Here is a 23,171-nt window from a genome sequence, read left to right as displayed (position 1 = left end):
AACTCCATGATTTCCAATATGAATAAGGGTTTCTCAATTTGATGCTATATACCAAGGCTAGGGCTACCCAACTGGTTACCCCTGATGGCCATCTGTCGACTGCAGGACAAGTGTAAGGTCAAAGCCCTCAACCCCTAAAAGAAGAACCATTTAGTTTAGATCATCCTGCATGGAAAAAAGAAGTCAACCTAGGTCAAAATTTTTGGTAGCCTATCTCCCCTCTCAGGAACTATGTTTGCCAATAGATTACATCAAATCCAGTTTTCTACATTTCTGTAGAATACGTATAAAACTTATGCAAATAGGTCACATGAAAATTCAAATATGGAGCTTTTTATGAGAATTAAGAAGCTATACATGACAAAACTCTCTGAAGACTTGGTCTATAGAAACTAAGACCATTGGTTGTTTTTTGTTTTTAACAGTAAAGCAGCTTGCATGAACAAAAATCTGTGAAATGAAATTAGGTTTGACATAAAAATGGACTCTGAATTATTATATTTCTGTATTAGCTTTCTTGTTGCATTTACACATATACATACAAAAAGGGACCCAAGTAAATAAATGTTGTTGTCTGAGAATTTTGCTACATCCTTTATGATGATTCGGATAGGTTGTGACTTGCTAGAGGTTGTATTGGCCATAAAAAGTGGAAGATCCAGGATAAGTCTTGATTTCACCTTCTCAGTCCAGACTTTTCTCTAATTACGCCTCTCACAGGAAACAGCTCAGATGGACCAGCCGTGGTCCATTATGTATAGCGCCTGACACACATGATAAATGCCCAGTATTTGTGCCCATCCTTCTCTTTTATCCTTTATATATCCCTAAAATGTATGGGGAAGCTATAAAGAGGATGGGCAATGGAGCCTTCCACATATAAAGACCTTTACTAATAAGGATATGTTGAAATGAAACATCTCAGCAACTTTATAAACTGTACTTAGAAATCTATTCTTAAAGCTGCTTGCTAACTCCCGAAATTTCTTTAGTAAGGGCAAAAGCCTCTCAGTTTAACTTCACAAAGAAAAAAGGATAAAATGCAAGTGACATGATATAGGTTAAAAGGTAAAACAAGTTATAAATCAAAGTATAAATCACCATAAAACAGACAAATGACTCAGAGCTTCTTCGGTTTTATCATGAGGGAAAGGCTAAAGATGGCAGAAGAGCCTTCAGTATCCAAAGTCAATGGCAGAATCGGTATTTGGAGAGAAGACATCATGGATAGAAGCTTCTAGAACATCATTCTTTTGCCTGAGATCAACAGGGAAGGAACAAGATTTTTAGAAGGGTTTTGTTTGTTCTTTAAAGTACCAAACAGTTTTCTCGAGAAAGAAAAGATGTACTGAACATCTAGCAGAAGCCATATGTCAAGCAAGGCACTTCTGTAGACAGGTTATCTTATTTAACCCTGACAACATCCCTGTAAGGTAGCTTAACTAGGTTAAGAAATTTGTCCAAGTACACAGGGAAGTGAACAAGCTAGGATTTGAATTTGCATCTTCAGATTCCAAAGTCTGTGCTTTTTCGAGACTCTGACGTGTGAGGGGTGACAAAGAGAAAAACTGATGAAGGGACCAATTGAAGCAGAGGGAACAGCATCCCCACTCCTACTAATAAACAGCCTGTTCCATTCTATGTTCAAATCCTGTCCTACAGGATTTTGCAGAATTTATTTAAATGCGCTGGTAAATAGAAATACAATACCTTTAGACTGAACTATTTCTGCTTATTTTGTTGCTTGGGAAACATTTTTTGAGTCAGTTAACAACAAGATACCAAATATCCATAGCTCAGCAAGACAGTCACTGCACTAAATTCCTAAATAATAGTCCACAACCACAAAAAATGGGCAATGCAGCAGAGAATAATCAAAAGCAGCTTCATATCTTCCGGATAAAACAAAGCATTGTTTGTATTGAGGCATTTTTAGAAGGTACCACTGAAAACCAGACTGCAGCCTGGAATGGCTTAAAATACCACATTTAACAATCACATCAATGGCTTTTAAACTTTAGAGGCAAACAGCTTCCTTTTACTACAAATTCAAAGTGAAGGATTAGATGCAAAGCTAACAGATTCAGGACACATTCAAGCTTAGGGACTATCCAATGCCTTAATTAACACCATTAATTACAAGTGTATTGAGCCAACTAGCTGGGTTTTAATGATGAAACGGTGAAGGTCAAAATTTTTAAATAAATTGCTTCAAACTAAGCCCCCCTGCTGAAAAAAGAACACCAATAATTAAACTGAAAGGAAAAGTCTAATAAACAATTATTTTGGCATATTTAGCAACCTTAATCAGTCTATATTTTAATTGAGACAATATCACAATTAGGAGTTCACCAAACTTTGCTCTTCTGCCTCAACTTGGAGCTACTGGGTTGGCCAAAAGGTTTGTTTGTTTTTTCTGTAAGATGACTCTAGTAGCACTTAGTTGTCTTTAACTTCATTCGAAAACAATTTTGTTATATTGTATGTGACAGCTGTCATATCAGCATGCATTTAAAAAAAAAAGACATCATAATTGGTGAATTTTTGTGTAGCCATTTTAATATTGAAGATGGAAGAAAAAAGCAACATTTTCGGCATATTATGCTTTATTATTTCAAGAAAGGTAAAAACACAACTGAAACGCAAAAAAAGATTTGTGCAGTGTATGGAGAAGGTTCTGTGACTGATTGAACATGTCAAAAGTGGTTTGCGAAGTTTCGTGCTGGAGATCTCTCGCTGGACGATGCTCCACAGGCAGGTAGACCAGTTGATCAAATCGAGACACTGAGAATAATCAATGTTATATACCACGCAGGAAACAGCCAACATACTCAAAATATCCAAATCAAGCGTTGAAAATCATTTGCACCAGCTTGGTTATGTTCATCACTTTGATGTTTGGGTTCCACATAAGTTAAGCGTAAGAAACCTTCTTGACCATATTTCCACATGGGATTCTCTACTTAAACGTAATGAAAACATTCCGTTTTTACAACAAGTTGTGACAGGCGATGAAAAGTGGATACTATACAATAAGGTGGACTGGGGCAAGTGAAATGAACCACCACCAAAGGCTAAAGAAGGTGATGTGTATATGGTCGGATTGAAAGGGAGTCCTCTATTATGAACTCCTTCCAGAAAACCAAACAACTAATTCCAACAAGTACTGCTCCCAGTTAGACCAACTGGAAGCAGCACTCGACGAAAAGAGTCCAGAATTAGTAAACAGAAAAATCATAATCTTCCATCAGGATACCGCAAGACCGCATGTTTCTTTGATGACCAGCCAGAAACCGTTACAGCTTGGCTGGGAAGTTTTGATTCACCCGCTGTATTCATCAAACATTACACCTTCGGATTTCCATTTATTTAGGTCTTTACAAAATTCTCTTAATAGAAAAAATTTCAATTCCCTGGAAGACTGTAAAAGGCACCTGGTACAGTTCTTTGCTCAAAAAGATAAAAAATTTGGGGAAGATGGAATTATGAAGTTGCCTGAAAAATGGCCGAAGGTAGTGGAACAAAAGGGTGAATACGGTGTTCAATAAAGTTCTCGGTGAAAATGAAAAATATGTCTTATTTTTACTTAAAAACCAAATGTACTTTTTGGCCAACCCAATACTTCCACACCAATACAGGGCAAGTAGGAGAGCTGGACAGGGCAAGTGACTACGGTTTCAAGATTAGCAGAGGGCAAAAGGGACACACAGAGAGGGAGAGGGATTAGCCCTTTCTAGGAGGGCAAGAGGCCTTGCCCATCTAATGCTTCCAGATTGGTGTCACTATTTCCAAGGTTAAAAGGAAAAAAACAAAACCATTATCGACAGTGAGATTTGATTACATCGTAGATGTTAGATAAAATTAGGTTTCATTTCTTGGAGACCAGTAGGAAAAAAAGTCCAAAAAACTAGCCAAGCCATGTACTTGCTCTGTGGAAGCAGTAACTATTATAATGAGCTATACTAGATATCTGTGTTGGTTACCTTTTGATGTGGAGAGGACCTGCAAATGTCTACAACCGAGAATCCTCCCTAACGCACATCTTTTTTTTTTTTTAAATTATTTATTTATTCATCCATTTTTGGCTGTGTTGGGTCTTCCTTGCTGCGCATGGGCTTTCTCCAGTTGTGGCGAGCAGGGGCCACTCTTCGATGTGGTGTGCAGGCTTCTCACTGCGGTGGCCTCTCTTGCGGAGCACGGGCTCTAGGCATGCAGGCCCCAGCAGCTGTGGCTCGCAGGCTCAACAGTTGTGGCTCACGGGCTCCAGAGCTCAGGCTCAGCAGTTGTGGCCCACAGGCTCAGCTGCTCCGTGGCATGTGGGATCCTCCTGGACCAGGGCTTGAACCCGTGTCCCCTGCATTGGCAGGCAGACTCTCAACCACTGCGCCACCAGGGAAGTCCCCCTAACGCACATCTTGGTGGGAGATGAAGTCCACCTTGCCCTAGAGAAACTAAGAAGTCCAAATACACACTTGCTCAGCCTCTCCTACAGCCAGAACCCAGGCATGGGAACCAGGTTCAGCCCTTTTGATGTACATGCCCCACACTTTCAATTTCTCCTTGGTTATTCTTAAGCATTTTCACTTCCAGATGAATTTTAAAATCAACTATGTCAAAAGCAAAACAAAACAGGATTTTTAGGGCAGTGAAAGTACTTGGTATGATACTATAATGGTGAATACATGTCGTTATATACTTGGGCAAACCCACAGGATGTGCCATACCAAGAGTGACCCCTAATGTAAACTATGGTCTGCGGGTGATGATGCGTCAATGTAGGTTCATCAGTTGTAACAAACGTACCTCCTTGATGGGAGAACATTGATAATAGGGATGCTAGGAATGAGTGGAGGCATGGGGAATACAGAAAATCTCTGCACCTGCCTCTCAATTTTGCTGTGAATCTAAAACTGGCTCTAAAAAAATTACGTGTTTAAAAAGAAAATAGTTGGGATTTCATTGGAGATTAAATGGCATGTATAGATAATTTTGTAAGAGCTAGTCAGTTTAAAATAATACATTTGCCTATTCAGGAATACAGTATTTCTTTCCATTTATTCAGGTCTTCCCTTAAGTCCTTCAATAAAGTTTTATTATTTTCTTCAATATAAGGCTTGTACCTTTCTTCTTAGGTTGATATTTAAAGTTTCTGTTTCTATTATAAAATGGGACTGTTTTCCTTTTCATTTTCTAAACAGTGCTGCTATACAGAAAAGATATGAATTTCCTATGCTGCTCTTATATCCACTCTAAACTCTTACTAGGTCCAGGTTTGATATCAATACTCTGAAAGTTTAAGAGTTCAGTAATTACTTTTAAATTAAGGAACTTTAATGATAGTGACATCAAAGTTTGCTGATAGTAAAGGTCATTTATACACGTGGTAGAAGGTTGTAGACCTCTCTAGAGAGCTTCAAAATAAAGATAACACCTCATCCGCTTGTTTTAGATCAAGGCCCTAACAGCAGGGAAAGAAAAAATAGATGCCCTCATCTGGCCTTCCCCATATTATGGTTTAATATTGATTTTTGCTCCCTCAGGCCTGACTCAAGGTCAAGAGAACTCATTTGCACTGATGGACTAGTGGAAACAGATAAATGTAGTTTCCCAAAAAATTTTAAAGTTTTTAATATTGCATTCTCCAGTGTGATTCTACAGCCTCCAGAAAATACTTTTTGCTCAGCTATAAGCATTTCCTAGGTTAAAAAAAAAAAAAAAAATCATAAAAAAATAATTTTGCTTTTAGAGCTGACTCAATGACTTTCAATAACTTTCAATAATTTAATATCTCACTGTACATAATACTTGAAATATCCTTATATACATATAACTTAAATTTCAATACCTGCTAGAATTTTACCAATAAAGTGACATTTTCTTTTAGGGACAGGCGCTCAGAGTATAAAAACTTTTCAATACTTATGAAAAATATTTTTTTTCTTTTGAAGAATAGTAAGTTTAACTCAGTGATTTTCCAAATTCTCAAAATAGGTTCAACATAAAAGTGTAGCTCAAGATTGTCTGAACAGCAACAGTCAGCTCTACCCACCACCAGAGCCTCCCATCAAGCCTCTTAGATAGCCTCAAACACCAGAGGGCAGCCAGCAGAAGCAAGAAAAACTACAATCCTGGAGCCTGTGGAACAAAAACCACGTTCACAGAAAGATATGCAAGATGAAAAGGCAGAGGGCTATATACCAGATGAAGGAACAAGACAAAAACCCAGAAAAACAACTAAATGAAATGGAGATAGGCAACCTTCCAGAAAAAGAATTCAGAATAATGATAGTGAAGATGATCCAGGATCTCGGAATAAGAATGGAGGCAAAGACCGAGAAGATGTAAGAAATATTTAACAAAGACCTAGAAGAATTAAAGAACAAACAAACAGAGATGACCAATACAATAACTGAAATGAAAACTACACTAGAAGGAATCAATAGCAGAATAACTGAGGCAGAAGAACGGATAAGTGACCTGGAAGACGGAATGGTGGAATTCACTGCTGCGGAACAGACTAAAGAAAAAAGAATGAAAAGAAATAAAGACAACCTAAGAGACCTCTGGGACAACATTAAACGCAACAACATTCGCATTATAGAGGTCCCAGGAGGAGAAGAGAGAGAGAAAGACCAGAGAAAATATTTGAAGAGATTATAGTCAAAAACTTCCTTAACATGGGAAAGGAAATAGCCACCCAAGTCCAGGAAGCGCAGAGAGTCCCATACAGGATAAACCCAAGGAGAAACACGCCGAGACACATAGTAATCAAATTGGCAAAAATTAAAGACAAATTATTGAAAGCAGCAAGAGAAAAACGACAAATAACATACAAGGGAACTCCCATAAGGTTACCAGCTGATTTCTCAGCAGAAACTCTACAAGCCAGAAGGGAGTGGCATGATATACTTAAAGTGATGAAAGGGAAGAACCTACAACCAAGACTACTCTACCCGGCAAGGATCTCATTTAGATTTGATGGAGAAATCAAAAACTTTACAGACAAGCAAAAGCTAAGAGAATTCAGCACCACCAAACCAGCTCTACAACAAATGCTAAAGGAACGTCTCTAAGTGGGAAACACAAGAGAAGAAAAGGACCTACAAAAACAAACCCAAAGCAATTAAGAAAATGGTCATAGGAACATACATATTGATAATTACCTTAAACGTGAATGGATTAAATGTTCCAACCAAAAGACACAGGCTTGCTGAATGGATACAAAAACAAGACCCATATATATATGCTGTCTACAAGAGACCCACTTCAGACCTAGGGACACATACAGACTGAAACTGAGGGGATGGAAAAAGATATTCTATGCAAATGGAAATCAAAAGAAAGCTGGAGTAGCTATACTCGTATCAGATAAAATAGACTTTAAAATAAAGAATGTTACAAGAGACAAGGAAGGACACTACATAATGATCAAGGGATCAATCCAAGAAGAAGATATAACAATTATAAATATATATGCACCCAACATAGGAGCACCTCAATACATAAGGCAACTGCTAACAGCTATAAAAGATGAAATCGACAGTAACACAATACTAGTGGGGGACTTTAACACCTCACTTACACCAATGGACAGATCATCCAAAATGAAAATAAATAAGGAAACAGAAGCTTTAAATGACACAATAGACCAGATAGATTTAATTGATATTTATAGGACATTCCATCCAAAAACAGCAGATTACACTTTCTTCTCAAGTGTGCATGGAACATTCTCCAGGATAGATCACATCTTGGGTCACAAATCAAGCCTCAGTAAATTTAAGAAAACTGAAATCATATCAAGCATCTTTTCTGACCACAGCGCTATGAGATTAGAAATGAATTACAGGGAAAAAAACGTGAAAAGCACAAACACATGGAGACTGAACAATACGTTATTAAATAACCAAGAGATCACTGAAGAAATCAAAGAGGAAATCAAAAAATACCTACAGACAAATGACAATGAAAACACGACAATCCAAAACCTATGGGATGCAGCAAAACCAGTTCTAAGAGGGAAGTTGATAGCTATACAAGCCTACCTAAAGAAACAAGAAAAATCTCAAGTAAACAATCTAACCTTACACCTAAAGGAACTAGAGAAAGAAAAACAAACAAAACCCAAAGTTAACAGAAGGAAAGAAATCATAAAGATCAGAGCAGAAATAAATGAAATAGAAACAAAGAAAACAATAGCAAAGATCAATAAAACTAAAAGCTGGTTCTTTGAGAAGATAAACAAAATTGATGAGCCATTAGCCAGACTCATCAAGAAAAAGAGGGAGAGGACTCAAATCAATAAAATTAGAAATGAAAAAGGAGAAGTTACAACAGACACCGCAGAAATACAAGGCATCCTAAGAGACTACTATAAGCAACTCTATGCCAATAAAATGGACAACCTGGAAGAAATGGACAAATTCTTAGAAAGGTATAACCTTCCAAGACTGAACCAGGAAGAAATAGAAAATATGAACAGACCAATCACAAGGAATGAAATTGAAACTGTGATCAAAAATCTTCCAACAAACAAAAGTCCAGGACCAGATGGCTTCACAGGTGAATTCTATCAAACATTTAGAGAAGAGCTAACACCCATCCTTCTCAAACTCTTCCAAAAAATTGCAGAGGAAGGAACACTCCCAAACTCATTCTAGGAGACCACCATCACCCTGATACCAAAACCAGACAAAGATACTACAAAAACAGAAAATTACAGACCAATATCACTGATGAATATAGAGGCAAAAATCCCCAACAAAATACTAGCAAACAGAATCCAACAACACATTAAAAGGATCATACACCAACGATCAAGTGGGATTTATCCCAGGGATGCAAGGATTCTTCAATATACGCAAATCAATCAATGTGATACACCATATTAACAAATTGAAGAATAAAAACCATATGATCATCTCAATAGATGCAGAAAAAGCTTTTGACAAAATTCAACACCCATTTATGATAAAAACTCTCCAGAAAGTGGGCATAGAGGGAACCTACCTCAACATAATAAAAGGCCATATACGACAAACCCACAGCAAACATCATTGTCAATGGTGAAAAACTGAAAGCATTTCCTCTAAGATCAGGAACGAGACAAGGATGTCCACTCTCACCACTATTATTCAACATAGTTTTGGAAGTCCTAGCCACGGCAATCAGAGAAGAAAAAGAAAAGGAATACAAATTGGAGAAGAAGAAGTAAAACTGTCACTGTTTGCAGATGACATGATACTATACATAAAGAATCCTAAAACTGCCACCAGAAAACTGCTAGAGCTAATCAGTGAATATGGTAAAGTTGCAGGATACAAAATTAATGCACAGAAATCTCTTGCATTCCTAGACACTAATGATGAAAAATCTGAAAGAGAAATTATGGAAACTCTCCCATTTATCATTGCAACAAAAAGAATAAAATACCTAGGAATAAACCTACCTAGGGAGACAAAAAACCTGTATACAGAAAACTATAAGACACTGATGAAAGAAATTAAAGATGATACCAACAGATGGAGAGATATACCATGTTCTTGGATTGGAAGAATCAATATTGTGAAAATGACTATACTACCCAAAGCAATCTACAGATTCAATATAATCCCTATCAAATTACCAATGGCATTTTTTACAGAACTAGAACAAATCATCTTAAAATTTGCATGGAGACACAAAAGACCCCAAATAGCCAAAGCAGTCTTGAGGGAAAAAAACGGAGCTGGAGGAATCAGACTCCCTGACTTCAGACTATACTACAAAGCTACAGTAATCAAGACAATATGGTACTGGCACAAAAACAGAAACATAGATAGATCAATGGAACAGGATAGAAAGCCCAGAGATAAACCCACGCACCTATGGTCAACTAATCTATGACAAAGGAGGCAAAGATATAGAATGGAGAAAAGACAGTCTCTTCAATAAGTGGTGCTGGGAAAACTGGACAGCTACATGTAAAAGAATAAAATTAGAACACTCCCTAACACCATACACAAAAATAAACTCAAAATGGATTCGAGACCTAAATGTTAGACTGGACACTATAAAACTCTTAGAGGAAAACATAGGAAGAACACTCTTTGACATAAATCACAGCAAGATCTTTTTTGATTGACCTCCTAGAGTAATGGAAATAAGAACAAAAATAAACAAATGGGACCTAATGAAACTTCAAAGCTTTTGCAAAGCAAAGGAAACCATAAACAAGACGAAAAGACAACCCTCAGAATGGGAGAGAATATTTGCAAACGAATCAACGGACAAAGGATTAATCTCCAAAATATATAAACAGCTCATGCAGCTCAACATTAAAGAAACAAACAACCCAATCCAAAAATGGGCAGAAGACCTAAATAGACATTTCTCCAAAGAAGACATATAGATGGCCAAGAAGCACATGAAAAGCTGCTCAACATCACTAATTATTAGAGAAATGCAAATCAAAATTACAATGAGGTATCACCTCACACCAGTTAGAATGGGCATCATCAGAAAATCTACAAACAACAAATGCTGGAGAGGGTGTGGAGAAAAGGGAACCCTCCTGCACTGTTGTTGGGAATGTAAACTGATACAGCCACTATGGAGAACAATATGGAGGTTCCTTAAAAAACTAAAAATAGGGCTTCCCTGGTGGCGCAGTGGTTGAGAATCTGCCTGCTAATGCAGGGGACACGGGTTCGAGCCCTGGTCTGGGAAGATCCCACATGCCATGGAGCAACTAGGCCCGTGAGCTACAAATGCTGAGCCTGTGTGTCTGGAGCCTGTGCTCCGTGATTGGAGAGGCCACGGTGGTGAGAGGCCCGCGCACCGCGATGAAGAGGGGCCCCCGCTTGCCACAACTGGAGAAGGCCCTCGCACAGAAACGAAGACCCAACACAGCCATAAATAAATAAATAAATTAATTAATTAATTAATTATTTTAAAAAAAACCAATAACGAAAAAACTAAAAATAGAATTACCATATGATCCAGCAATCCCACTACTGGGCATATACCCAGAGAAACCCGTAATTCAAACACACACATGCACCCCAATGTTCATTGCAGCACTATTTACAATAGCCAGGTCATGGAAGCAACCTAAATGCCCATCGACAGACAAATGGATAAAGAAGATGTGGTACATATATACAATGGAATATTACTCAGCCATAAAAAGGAACGAAATTGGGTCATTTGTTGAGACGTGGATGGATCTAGAGACTGTCATACAGAGTGAAGTAAGTCAGAAAGAGAAAAACAAATATCGTATATTAACACATGTATGTGGAACCTAGAAAAATGGTAAAGATGAACCGGTTTGCAGGGCAAAAGTTGAGACACAGATGTAGAGAACAAACGTATGGACACCAAGGGGGGAAAACCATGGTGAGGTGGGGGTGGTGCTGTGCTGAATTGGGAGATTGGGATTGACATGTATACACTGATGTGTATAAAATTGATGACTGATTAAAAAAAAAAAAAAAAGAATCTCTAAGAAGGGAATAGTTTAAAAAAGATTGTAAAAACAATCTACAAAGGGTATGAAAAGCTGAACTCAAAATTTTAGACAAATATTTTCTAAATTTCTGTGACTGTGAGTTCAAGTACATAAAAATGAATTTTCCTTTGTCTTGACAACAAAGATTGGTTTAATTGGAAACAGTAGAGCAAAATTTTTCCATATTGCAGCAGATATTATTACCCCAAGTTTCACAGCGGTCTCAGTAGATTAGCCAGCTTTAATTTACAGAGAAACTTAGCTGTGATTTACTTATATAATGAGAGCTGGCACAGAGCTCAACACATGAATGGTCAAATTCCAAGTATTTTCCCCAATCATCTTGTGACATAACTTCGTCAAGATTTAAAATTCCATCTGCTTTGTTCCCCAGCGGAATACAACCAGGTTCTAGTTAAGAGAAAAAAGGCATACACCATACAGATGTTTTATGAGAAATGTTCCCATTGCTCTTTCAAGTTGGTTTGCATTAGTGAAAAGCCAAAGGGTGGGAATTATTATGAAGAAATGATTCAGAAAACACAATAGTTGCTCTTAAAGACCAAAGGGGGAAATAAACCCCAAATAATATGCTCTACAACTGGAAAAGTTTCAAACGCAAACAATGTTCACTGTCTGGCCCATCTGAAAGGCAGGGTGCCGAAAATCATTAACATACTGTAATTTCACATGAGTCTGGCACGGATCAAAGAGGATGGTAAGCCTGTTGTGAAAGACTCCATTACTAAGCAGAGAGTTTTGGCTTGGAGACCCTGGCCCTGAGAAAAATAACCCACTGGTTGGCAGCTCCAGTCCAACAGACAGCTTTAGGATCTAACTTTATCCTGGAAATTACAAAGGCATGTAAAGAAGCAAATAACATAGTTCCTAGGATGAGTGTCAGTTGAGCCAAAACTGGGGAAAAATTTTTTGTTTTTAAGACAGCTTTTCGAGAACTAAAGGGAAGGATGTTTTGGCCTTAACCCAGCACAGGGTGAAGGGCCCCCTGGATAGAAATTATATGAACTGAAAATTCTCCGTAGTAACAATTCTAATTAATTATTCAAAGCTAGGAGTTGATTTTCTAAGGTTAAGAGCTAACTATGGTCTCCTGTTTCTATCATCAAAAACTGGTTTCTTCTTTTCTTTGCATCTGCTTAGCCAGGCATTAATGAAAGGCTTTTAATGGAATCTTATCAGCAACTTTACAACAAAGTCTCTACTTTTAAGGTTAAGTTTGCCTTTTGCAGGTTTGGTTAAAGGGAAATTAATAATAGAAAATTTGTCAAGGTTCCACATAATCAAAAAGTTTACAAGTCCACTTATTCTTTTACAGAAACAACATATATAACAATATTACCACAAGGCATTACAAGATCTTTTGAATTAAAGAGTTAACCATAATTCAGCCTACTTATTTATACCTTAATAGAAATTAAAACTGAAGTGTTATTCAATATACAATAACTCAGAAACCAGCCATTCTCTGGACTCTGGATTAACATGAGTTTACAGAGTGAAATGGCACATTTCAGGGAAATCGATCCATGCTAACAGAGTTTTATTGTGCAATACAGGTAGATAACATGTAGTTTTTCTGGTGAATGGTCACCAAAATAACCTTAGAGTAGCTTATCACACGGAATGCAGTGTAGAGTCACAATGACCACATATGCACCAGAACTCTACAAACAGGAATGAAATCCAAGCCAAATTAAGTAGCTCTCATCATAATGAAAACTAGCAGCCTGGCACTGAGTGTGGCTACACCTGTTAGGGGGAAAATTTGATACTCAAAAGATGAGGACCAGTCAGCCAGCAGTTGGTCAAACATATAAAATGCAAGCACGCGTGGGAAAAGAGAAAGCGCTTTCTAGAAATCAAATTCCTGGACACACCTGCTCTCCCTCAATGCCTATAACTCTGCCTCTGGATCTGAATGACCTGTTAAAATTATGACCCTTACAAGTCTTCTGGGAAAGGATTTGGTTCAGAACCCAAACTCAATCTTCAAAGTCACTTCCCAGGAGAAAGCTCACGAATATATTTAGTTTCTCATGGCCTCCAGGTTGCTGTTTCTTCTAACCCATATCACTTCTCTGACCCATTCCCAAGGCAATAACATCTGCCCCGCCTGGATTAAGTGGGGCCTTGCTGGCTCACACCCACCATGTTTGCTCAGCTCAACTCAATCCTGGACACATACCTGCTTCCTTCTTGCTTCCCTTTCCTCCCTCTCGGCTCTTCTTCAGCACAGCCTTTAACATTTTCAACACTCTTTCGCTTCTAAAGAGAAAAGGAGGAGAGGGAAGAGGAATTAAGTATTATAAATTGGAACATAACTTGCATATTGACACAAATGGTAACTTGTCTTCAAACAAACAGATCACTTAGGATAATATAAAGGTAACTTGAGTTTTACATCAATTTTCTATGAATAAACTAACACGGGGAACTAAATGCTAAAGACACAAGGAGAGTTTTATAATGTTTAATGAAGTGATCAGAAGTTCACCATCTTGTTATAAAAGTTAAAAAAAAACAACAACAGCGCATTCTCAGCATTCCACATCTAATTAAGGTTATGAGGCTAAATCTGGACATGTTACTGTAAGATATCTGGCATAGGAATGTGGGTCTCCCAACCCCCATTCATCAAAAGAAAACATTAAGACAATCAAAAAGATAGTGGTTAAGAAGGAAAGCTACATGGTTAAAGGCATGTTTTACAGATGCTACTGATTATATAACCATAAGGAAAACATTTTGGAAGGTTAATCAGAATGAAACATACCTTAAAAACATTTGCAAAATAAATACAGTGGGAACACATTTCAACACTGATGTCGGGGTGTCTGATCAAACAGCACACACTGCAATGGGTTTTTACCACATATTGTTATGACTTTTGGGCGGGGGTGGGGGGAGGTAAGAAGAACAGGCCTGCGGCTGAATCCTTTAAATAATGAGCTGTATTTTTAAGCAGGGCTGTACTGAGCACGTAAAAACAACACAATGGCCCAGGCCTAAGATGAAACATAAAACCACCCCTCCAGCAAAGAGACAGACAAAAGGACCATTATTTCATCAGTTAGTCAGTCTCCTCCAGCTCTCTCTTCCCTCCACTAACTCAGATGAGATGGCTAGACAACGGCCAAAACAGTAACAAATCTGAGCGGGTTGTGTTACCGTCACACCCTTGTTAACGCACTAAGGAGAAGCAGGTAGAAGGCGGCGAGTAGCTTACTGCTGAAAAAAAACAAAGAGGGGATGACTCCTCTGTAGAAAACCTGCCTTGTTAGCATCAACGCTTCCAGTGGTCTCCGTATAACGCCCCGCACAAGTGCTCGACCCCAGAGTTGAGCCGAGGTTTTGTGGAGCCCACTGAGAGGGAGGAAGGGTCCCAAAGTGCTGCCATGCACAACATAAGCACACAGGGTGACCCTTCTTATCATTGGGTCCAGGCCTGTATTTATTTTTCCAAGCCCTTTGTTTTCCTGATGGAGAAACAGAGACCCTGGGAGGCTGACTTGCCCCAGGGTCACGCAGCTAATTAACAGCAGGGCCAGAATCCAAATCTGCGGACTCCCAGCAAGGGTCCTCCTTCTTCCCCAGTGCTGGCCCCTCTGCTTAGAGCAATGAAAGCTTTGGGAAACAGCAATCAAACAATCAAAAAAATTAATAACAAACCAACCAACCTGAAAGATACTAGGAAGTAAATATCTTAAGCAGAATTTGGAGAAAGCCATAGTGAAGCTTATTAGGGTTAACTCGCCTTACAAACAAGTCTTCACACACAAAAGGAGCATGGCTTAGAGCCTAATTCTTTTTAAAAATGCTACTTGAATGGACCCCTGTGAAAAGACTTGGGTTTCACTAAAGGGCAAACACTGAATCTGGAAGTGGGCCACAGTGTGCTTCCATAGGGGAGCTGTGGAAACACAAATTTCTCCTGACAGTCATGCTTGAAGGAAACAATGCAAAATGTTGTGGCATAAAAAATGGTAGGAAAAGTTAAAAAATAAATAGATGCCTGGTAAGCACAGATATTTTCTTCTCCATATTAAAAAAAAAATCAATCAACCCTTCAGGGTTTGTCATTTAGCAAAGACTACATACTAAAGAAATAAGAGAAAAATATCAATGGAGCCAGGCCAGCAAAGCTTGGCCAAGGTCCTTAGGGAACTTTCCCCCCGTGTTTCCCTGGATCACTGACCAGCTCAGGCCCCACCACGGCGGTGAAGCTGCCCCTGATTTATCACCCTTGTCACCACCAACCCACCACAGATCTACAATGCCACTTGGAAGACACAGCCCACAGGGCAAGGAGTGGCAGACACGGACTTGGGCATCTCATCCCAGACACCTTAGATGCCTATTTTTGGGAGCTCAGCTGTTTTCAGGATAGTGAAATCTTCCCCATCAGTGGTCTCAAGTGAAGAGGCTATCAGATATTCGCTCTAAGTTCTTCTCCCAGTTCTTGTTTTCCTCCCTAAATAGTAGTAACTCAAGGGAAAGAGCTTAAATTTATTCTCTAAAAGATATTCAAACTGCACATGGAGAAACTTTAACTGATTATATCTGGGTGCAAAAATTAAGAAACCCCCATACACACACAAGCTGGAAAGGAAAAAAAGAAGACTGCTCCCCGTGGGTTAAATTGTGAAATTAATACAGATCAGAGTAGAGCTGTGCAAAGTCCCAATCAGTCATAGCCTGAAAGATGTAACTGGAACTTGACATTCATCAATAGACCCTTTAAAGACTATGCCCATCTGAAGCGAGGTGGTCAGAAAAAGCAACTATAGTAGTAGGCTGGAGGGGCCAACACTGGCAGTATAGTCCAGAGAAGATTATCTGCACACCTGACAGTACCTGTGAACTTATAAATACATACTCCCACATCCAGTTCTGAAAATAGGCCCATCAGGCTATGGGACCCAGTGCTATTAAAACGCTGGCATCATAACTACTTCCCCTTCTTCTCATCCTGTTCTCAAGGAGCAGTGCCTCTTAATTTGGCTTTTTCACCTAACAACAGTGGGGGAGAGTGTGCTGGTCTAGTCCACCCAACACAATTATCTAGCTTGTTGACAGACATGATTCTGGGAATAAATTAATAAACCAGTGTTCTGGCTTTAAACAAAAGCTCTCATGAGCTTTGTCCAAGGGAGGCACTTTGCCAAGTATCATCTATTTAAGACATAAAGAATATTAAGTTTCTGATTCCAGTTTGAGTACCAAAAGGAAGACAGTGGTAAATTCTTGAATGCAAATGCCACCGTGAAGCAGTCTTACGAGGGCAGCCAGCGGGCTCTCCCTGAATGACACCTTCTGCATCACTTCCCTTCCTGTAGCAGCTTCAACTACTGACAATTTTCCCCTAAAAAGGGTGAACACTGCCCTGCTACAGAAGTGAACCACATAGAAATGATGCAAACCAGCCTTCCAGACACAAAAAAAGAAACTGCCAGAAGCTATCAAGTTCCTACTAGAGGACCATACATGTAAGGAAGTTCTTATGGACAAGCATAATAGGATAAAACAAGAAATGCTGTCCTTTTTCACTTTAAATACTATAGATCAAAAGGCACAGGTGTAACTCAAATAAATACTGGCCAAATAGAATCCCTCAATTTCTGCCCCATAAAACTTTAGCTTCTATCACAGAAGTAGTATAAATATATGGCTGGATTTAAGTATTTCAAAATAAATCTTTGATGGCACTTCCCTGGTGGCACAGTGGTTAGGAATCTGCCTACCAATACAGGGGACCCGGGTTCAAGCCTTGGTCTAGGAAGATCCCACTTGCCATGGAGCAACTAAGCCCGTGCGCCACAACTACTGAGCCTGCGCTCTAGAGCCCGCGAGCCACAACTACTGAGCCCGCATGCTGAAACTACTGAAGCCCACACCTAGAGCCCGTGCTCCGCAATAAGAGAAGCCACCACAATGAGAAGCCTGCGCAACGCAACAAAGAGTAGCCCCTGCTCACCGCTACTAGAGAAAGACCGCATGCAGCAAGGAAGACCCAATGGAGCCAAAACTAAATTAATTAATTTTTTTAAAAAAAGAATGAATAAGTCCTATTTAAAAATAAAAAATAAATAAAAATAAATCTTTGAAAAAGTAGAGAACTTCAGCTCTCATTTCTTTATATATTTTTGAGGAAGACAGAAAAGACCAGCCTCTAGATTACAACAACTGAAATGATCTAATGGGAGAAAATTTCCTATAATGTTCATTTAAAAGAAAATAAAATATGAGTATATGACATTACCTTTAGGTCAATGATCTGAAGTCACCTAAATTTCCTTATTTTTCTACTATCATTCGACATCTAAGTTTCCCAAATGCCATAGATTTTCTTTTCAAAACCCACAGAAGTTAAACCAACTATTGAGCTTACTTTTACTTCTTAGATTTCTCCTTTAACACATAAACTCTTTGGAGATAGGCACAATGTCTCTACGTTATATGTTAAATAAGCATTCTGCAGTGATTACAAGGGTATATAAAATATAACAAAAGTTATCCTAGATTAAACAGTGAGATGATTTAAAAATAAGAGAAAAATCTATTTCAGTTTGCAATCCCAATGGCAGTATCATAACCATGACCACCTTGTCTGAAATCATAGAATAACACCAGCCTTAAACCTTTCCTCTTCTGGAGTGCCATACCACCTATTTATGAAATTTCAAATCGACTCCGTGAGCTGAGGGCAGGGACTATGTTTATTCTTTAATAGATACAAACAGAAGCCGGAACACAGCCTTCCCACACACTCTGTTCTCAATATTTGTTGACAGATTTAACTAGGCTGCAATGAACACAGATGAGCCATTTCCTCCAAATCAAGCAATTAACCAACATTTATAGCAGTTTATAAATTACAAAGAATATTCCTATATATTCTCATTTGCAAGGACTGCAAGAAAACAGTTAAATCCAAGAAATACTTGGGAGGAAAATGCTGCATTTCATAATGTCCCTTCATGTCCACACCCGAGTCAGCCTTAAAAATCTCAAAATAATAAACCCTTATTATCCAGTTATCCTGGACACCTAAACACACGCTCTGTGCTCACTCCACTGAAAGGAGCTTCTTGCATCAAACCATCCATCTGACCTCAAAGCAAAGCAGTCTCAGAAGGTGCCTCCTTTCTTTTGCCAAAATAAATAAAGCCAGAGTAGCAATATCTACAAGTGAAACACTGGAAAGTAAGATGCACATGATCATCAAGAAATTTTTTTTTTTTTATTTAAGAGAAGAGATACATCAAAAACATCTTCAATTTTAGGGGCTCAAAAACGCCTCCACCTAATAAGATTAAGACTCACCTACACGATAGCCATGTCTTCTGTAGTACTGCCTTTAGAACTTTCCTTTGCATTGGCAACCTTTAGTGTTTATCAAAAGAAAGGAAATGGGTGGCGGTGATGGGTGGGGAGGTGCTGTCTAAAGCAGCCTACAGAATAAATAATACAGTAGAGAGGAAGTAAGAGAAAACAAAGCAGGACAGAGACCACAAAAGGAAACAAAGCCCTGCTAGAGAGGGCAATGGCTGCTGCTGGAAATTCACGGAAAACTGTCTTCTAGAAGCTTCCTGAAAGCAAGAGCCATATCTTGACATTCTTTTAAAGATCCCAGGAGGCTGGGGAAAAACCAACTCTTGATGAATACTTGAAATTCCAGGAGGTCTCTCTCCCATCCCCCCCCACCGCACCCCCCACCCCCACCCCCCACCCCTGGGTAGTAGAAGGAGCCTAGGAATTAGGAGACCTGGTCCTGGCATTGTGACTGGGAACAAGTTACCAAACTTCTCTAGGATTCAGATGCCTCGTCCAGGAAAGCTGGGGGAGAGGAGAAGGGGTTATTGATCAAGAAACCAGAAAGCAATGGTGATGGTAAGTAAAAAAGCGGCCCTTGGTATTGCTTAACATGCAGAGCTGGGAAACAGGACATCATTCGGCTGTGATTTATCCCCTAAGACACATAGACCCAACCATTTGGTCCTCTTTATTCAAAGCCATTCTACAAATTGTATCTCTAATTCTGCTGTTCTTTTCTTTAGAGTTAGGTTTGTCTTATACTCAAACCTGACGTCTTTTTGCCTAAGTTATTAAAAGCAAAATAAATTTACAGTCACGAGTAATATGAATGTAAAAGAGTTCTGGGCATGAAGTTTGAACTCAAATGTTTAAGTTCTGATGCACAAAATTAAGTGGAAATTCCCTATTAGATTGAAATCATTTTCAACCCATATTTAAAATACTCTGTAGAAAGATATACAAGTTGTTTTGAGAAAAGTGTCCTTAAAAATCTGACTCTCCTGGGCTTCCCTGGTGGCGCAGTGGTTGAGAATCTGCCTGCCAATGCAGGGGCACGGGTTTGAGCCCTGGTCTGGGAAGATCCCATATGCCGCGGAGCTACTGGGCGCGTGAGCCACAATTACTGAGCCTGCGCGTCTGGAGCCTGTGCTCCGCAACGAGAGAGGCCACGATAATGAGAGGCCCGCGCAACGCGATGAAGAGTGGCCCCCGCTTGCCGCGGCTAGAGAGGGCCCTCGCACAGGAACGAAGACCCAACACAGCCATAAATAGTAAATAAATAAATAAATAAATAAAATAAAAGACAAAACTGTAGTTCCCAGAGGCTTTCATTATTAAAAAAAAAAAAAAAAAAAAAAAAAAAATCTGACTCTCCTAAGCCAGTATTTCAAGTTGCTAAAAAATTACTATATACAAGTTTGTTTAAAGAAGTTTTCACTTTGATAACACTTGACAAAAAAGAAATTTCACTTGTGGAAGAAAATATGAAGAAGCTACCTGTTTCTGGCTACAAGAGACATTTTTCTAGATTGTGAAGGGATTTGTTCCATTCAACTTTGAACACTATCTCATCCATAAAGCCTTCCCAGGCCATGACAGTCAAAAGGTATCTTTAATTCCACATCCCACTTTGTACTTACAGATGGTTATCAATCAAAATCACAGTAAAAAAATGTTGAACTCTACAAATCCCCAATGGCACCTAAAAAAGTACCTTACTTGCAACAAACACTAAATAAATCTCCTTAAATGAAAGAATAGCAGGGTTGTTATGGAGGGGAAATCAAAATCAATAGCAATTCTCTCCCACAAGGGATTTGGAATAATAATGTAAGAATTCTTCTGATACCAAGTACTAATTTCCAAGTTTATGGCCAAAGTTATCTGACTTATACACGATGAATAGCACATCTCCAGAGCAGGACCTGTTCTGTTATCAGGCCTTCAGAAGCACCAGCTGCAGGCAGGTTATATTTTGGCGTTTCGAATATGCATACAGAAGGGATAAGTATAATAAGAGAAAAGCCAAAACCTGAAAGCAATACATTCTGCCTCAAACCAGGAAGGGCTCAGACAGGGAAATAACCAAGGGCAGCGTTCCTGGCAATAATCATGCCTCCCAGGCCGATGGCTCTGGAGCAAGATTGAGCACCAGTCTTGCAGAAAGCCCCTGCTCATCCAGAAGCTGTCTTCACCCGGACCTTCCCCAGCCAAGCACCCTAGAGGTGCTTGAGGACAAAATAACTGTGACATTAACTAGAGGACAAAATAACTGTGACATTATTACCATCACCACCACCATCTAGACAGTCATAGATACTTAATCTATTAGAGAAAGCAAAGACACTTCACAAGCGCACTTCAAAACCCACCTCAAAAGCTTCCTCTTAGAAGCCTTCTGGGTCTTATTTTAATTGCTCACCCACCTGCTTCCTCCACTAGTCTGTGGGACTCTGGATGGCCAGACCTTGCTCTGCTTCACCAGCAAGCACAGTATGCTTTCTCACTTCAATATCAATGGATACATCGGGGAGGAACATAATTTTTCCAGCTATAATTCTCAAAGGAAATAACTGTACCTCAAAACACACTGCCAGCCTAATAAATTTAAGTAAATGTAACATCCTCATTTAAAATGCAAGGCCTGGGCTTCCGTGGTGGCGCAGTGGTTGAGAGTCTGCCTGCCAATGCAGGGGACACGGGTTCGAGCCCTGGTCTGGGAGGATCCCACATGCCACGGAGCAACTAGGCCCGTGAGCCACAATTACTAAGCCTGAGCATCTGGAACTTGTGCTCCGCAACAAGAGAGGCCGCGATAGTGAGAGGCCGGCGCACTGCGATGAAGAGTGGTCCCCACTTGCCACAACTAGAGAAAAGCCCTTGCACAGAGATGAAGACCCAACACAGCCATAAATAAATTAAATAAATAAATAAATGGATTATCACGAAAAAAAAAAAATGCAAGGCCCATGGGACTTCCCTGGTGGCGCAGTGGTTAAGAATCCGCCTGCTGATGCAGGGGACACGGGTTCGAGCCTTGGTCTGGGAAGATCTCACATGCCGCAGAGCAACGAAGCCTGTGCGCCACAACTACTGAGCCTGCACTCTAGAGCCCACGAGCCACAACTACTGAAGCCCACGCACCTAGAGCCTATGCTCCACAACAAGAGAAGCCACTGCAATGAGAAGCCCGTGCACCACAACAGAGTAGCCCCTGCTCGCCGCAACTAAAGCCTGCGCGCAGCAACGAAGACCCAACGCAGCAATCAATCAATCAATCAATCAATTTAAAATAAAAATAAAATAAAATGCAAGGCCCTGAGCATTGGAGGAACTTGTCCTGACTCTCCTGAGCCAGCAAGTGGCAGAGACAGGGTTACAACCCAATTTCCCAGTTAAGGAATAAGCATTGGGCTAGCAATTGCAGGTTTTTCATTCTACACACATTCCTGAGTATCAACTCTGTGCCAACCAAAGAGGAGCACAAAGTATAATATGATGGAGGAGGAAGACAACACTGTCAACAAACATGGGCAGGAAGCTACAAGTCCATGCCTCCATTTTCTCTATAAAGTAAAACTACGGTATGAGAGGAGCAGAGAAGGTTCAGAATAGCCCTTGAAGAGGAGAGAAAGGCAAGCACAAGATGAGAAGGACAGCTGGACAGTTTTGATTGCCCAACCAAGGCTGCAGAGCAAGACACAGCACCAAATGATGAAAGTGGGCAACCCCATCCTCTGATGCTCAGCCCCAAGAAAGAACCATCCGGAGGACAAGAGGCTTGATCAGTAATCGGGTGTTTGCAGCACAGGCGCAACAAGATTGGTAAGGGTGCTTGTACAAGAGTACTCAGAGCGACGTGCCATGGAAACAAGGCTGGACAGGAGGCAAGTGGAGGCCTGAGAGGAAGGACCGCCAGAGCGAGCAGGGATGGTGTCTCCAAGAGATCAAAGAGCAAATACAGTCACACTAAGTGAATGAGGAAGCTGAAAAAGGCTGTCTGGGCTTCTTAATTTTAAATCTTTGGATGTGGAACAATTCCAGACAATGTTAAAGCCCACATGATGGTCAACAGCATGGTTTGCTGAAGTGGAATGTCCTCAAGTGAAGGTTGGAAGCAAACAAGTCAAGACACTTGATTCTCGGTCTGGGGAAGGGCCATTCAGATGCTTCCTGCGGTAACAGAGGCAGGATTAGGGATTATCAACCACCACCCTAACAGCTATTATTTACTAAGTGTTTACTGTGTATCAGGTAAGTGGAAGAGCTTTACATTCATATGTAATCTCATTTTATCCTTAAAAAAAAAATAATCTATCAACCAGTTTTACTGATTCCTTTTTAT

At 39.7% G+C, this 23,171-nt stretch overlaps 1 protein-coding gene across 3 annotated transcripts in view; it reads right to left on the bottom strand.

Moving 5' to 3' along the window:
- TANC1 (tetratricopeptide repeat, ankyrin repeat and coiled-coil containing 1) overlaps positions 1 to 23,171 on the bottom strand; it is a 237,416-nt gene that overhangs the window by 149,020 nt on the left and 65,225 nt on the right. For all 3 annotated transcript variants that reach the window (XM_082464864.1, XM_082464866.1, XM_082464865.1), the window contains one exon: positions 13,698 to 13,777. In XM_082464864.1, the coding sequence (XP_082320990.1) occupies positions 13,698 to 13,758 (61 nt within the window). In that variant the 5' untranslated portion in view covers positions 13,759 to 13,777. The remainder of the gene's footprint in view (positions 1 to 13,697; positions 13,778 to 23,171) is intronic.

Source organism: Balaenoptera physalus (assembly GCF_965194825.1).
Source record: "Balaenoptera physalus genome assembly, chromosome: 6".
NCBI lineage: Eukaryota > Metazoa > Chordata > Mammalia > Artiodactyla > Balaenopteridae > Balaenoptera > Balaenoptera physalus.
Note: the sequence above shows the minus strand (reverse complement) of the source record. Positions and strands in the feature narration are given on the sequence as shown.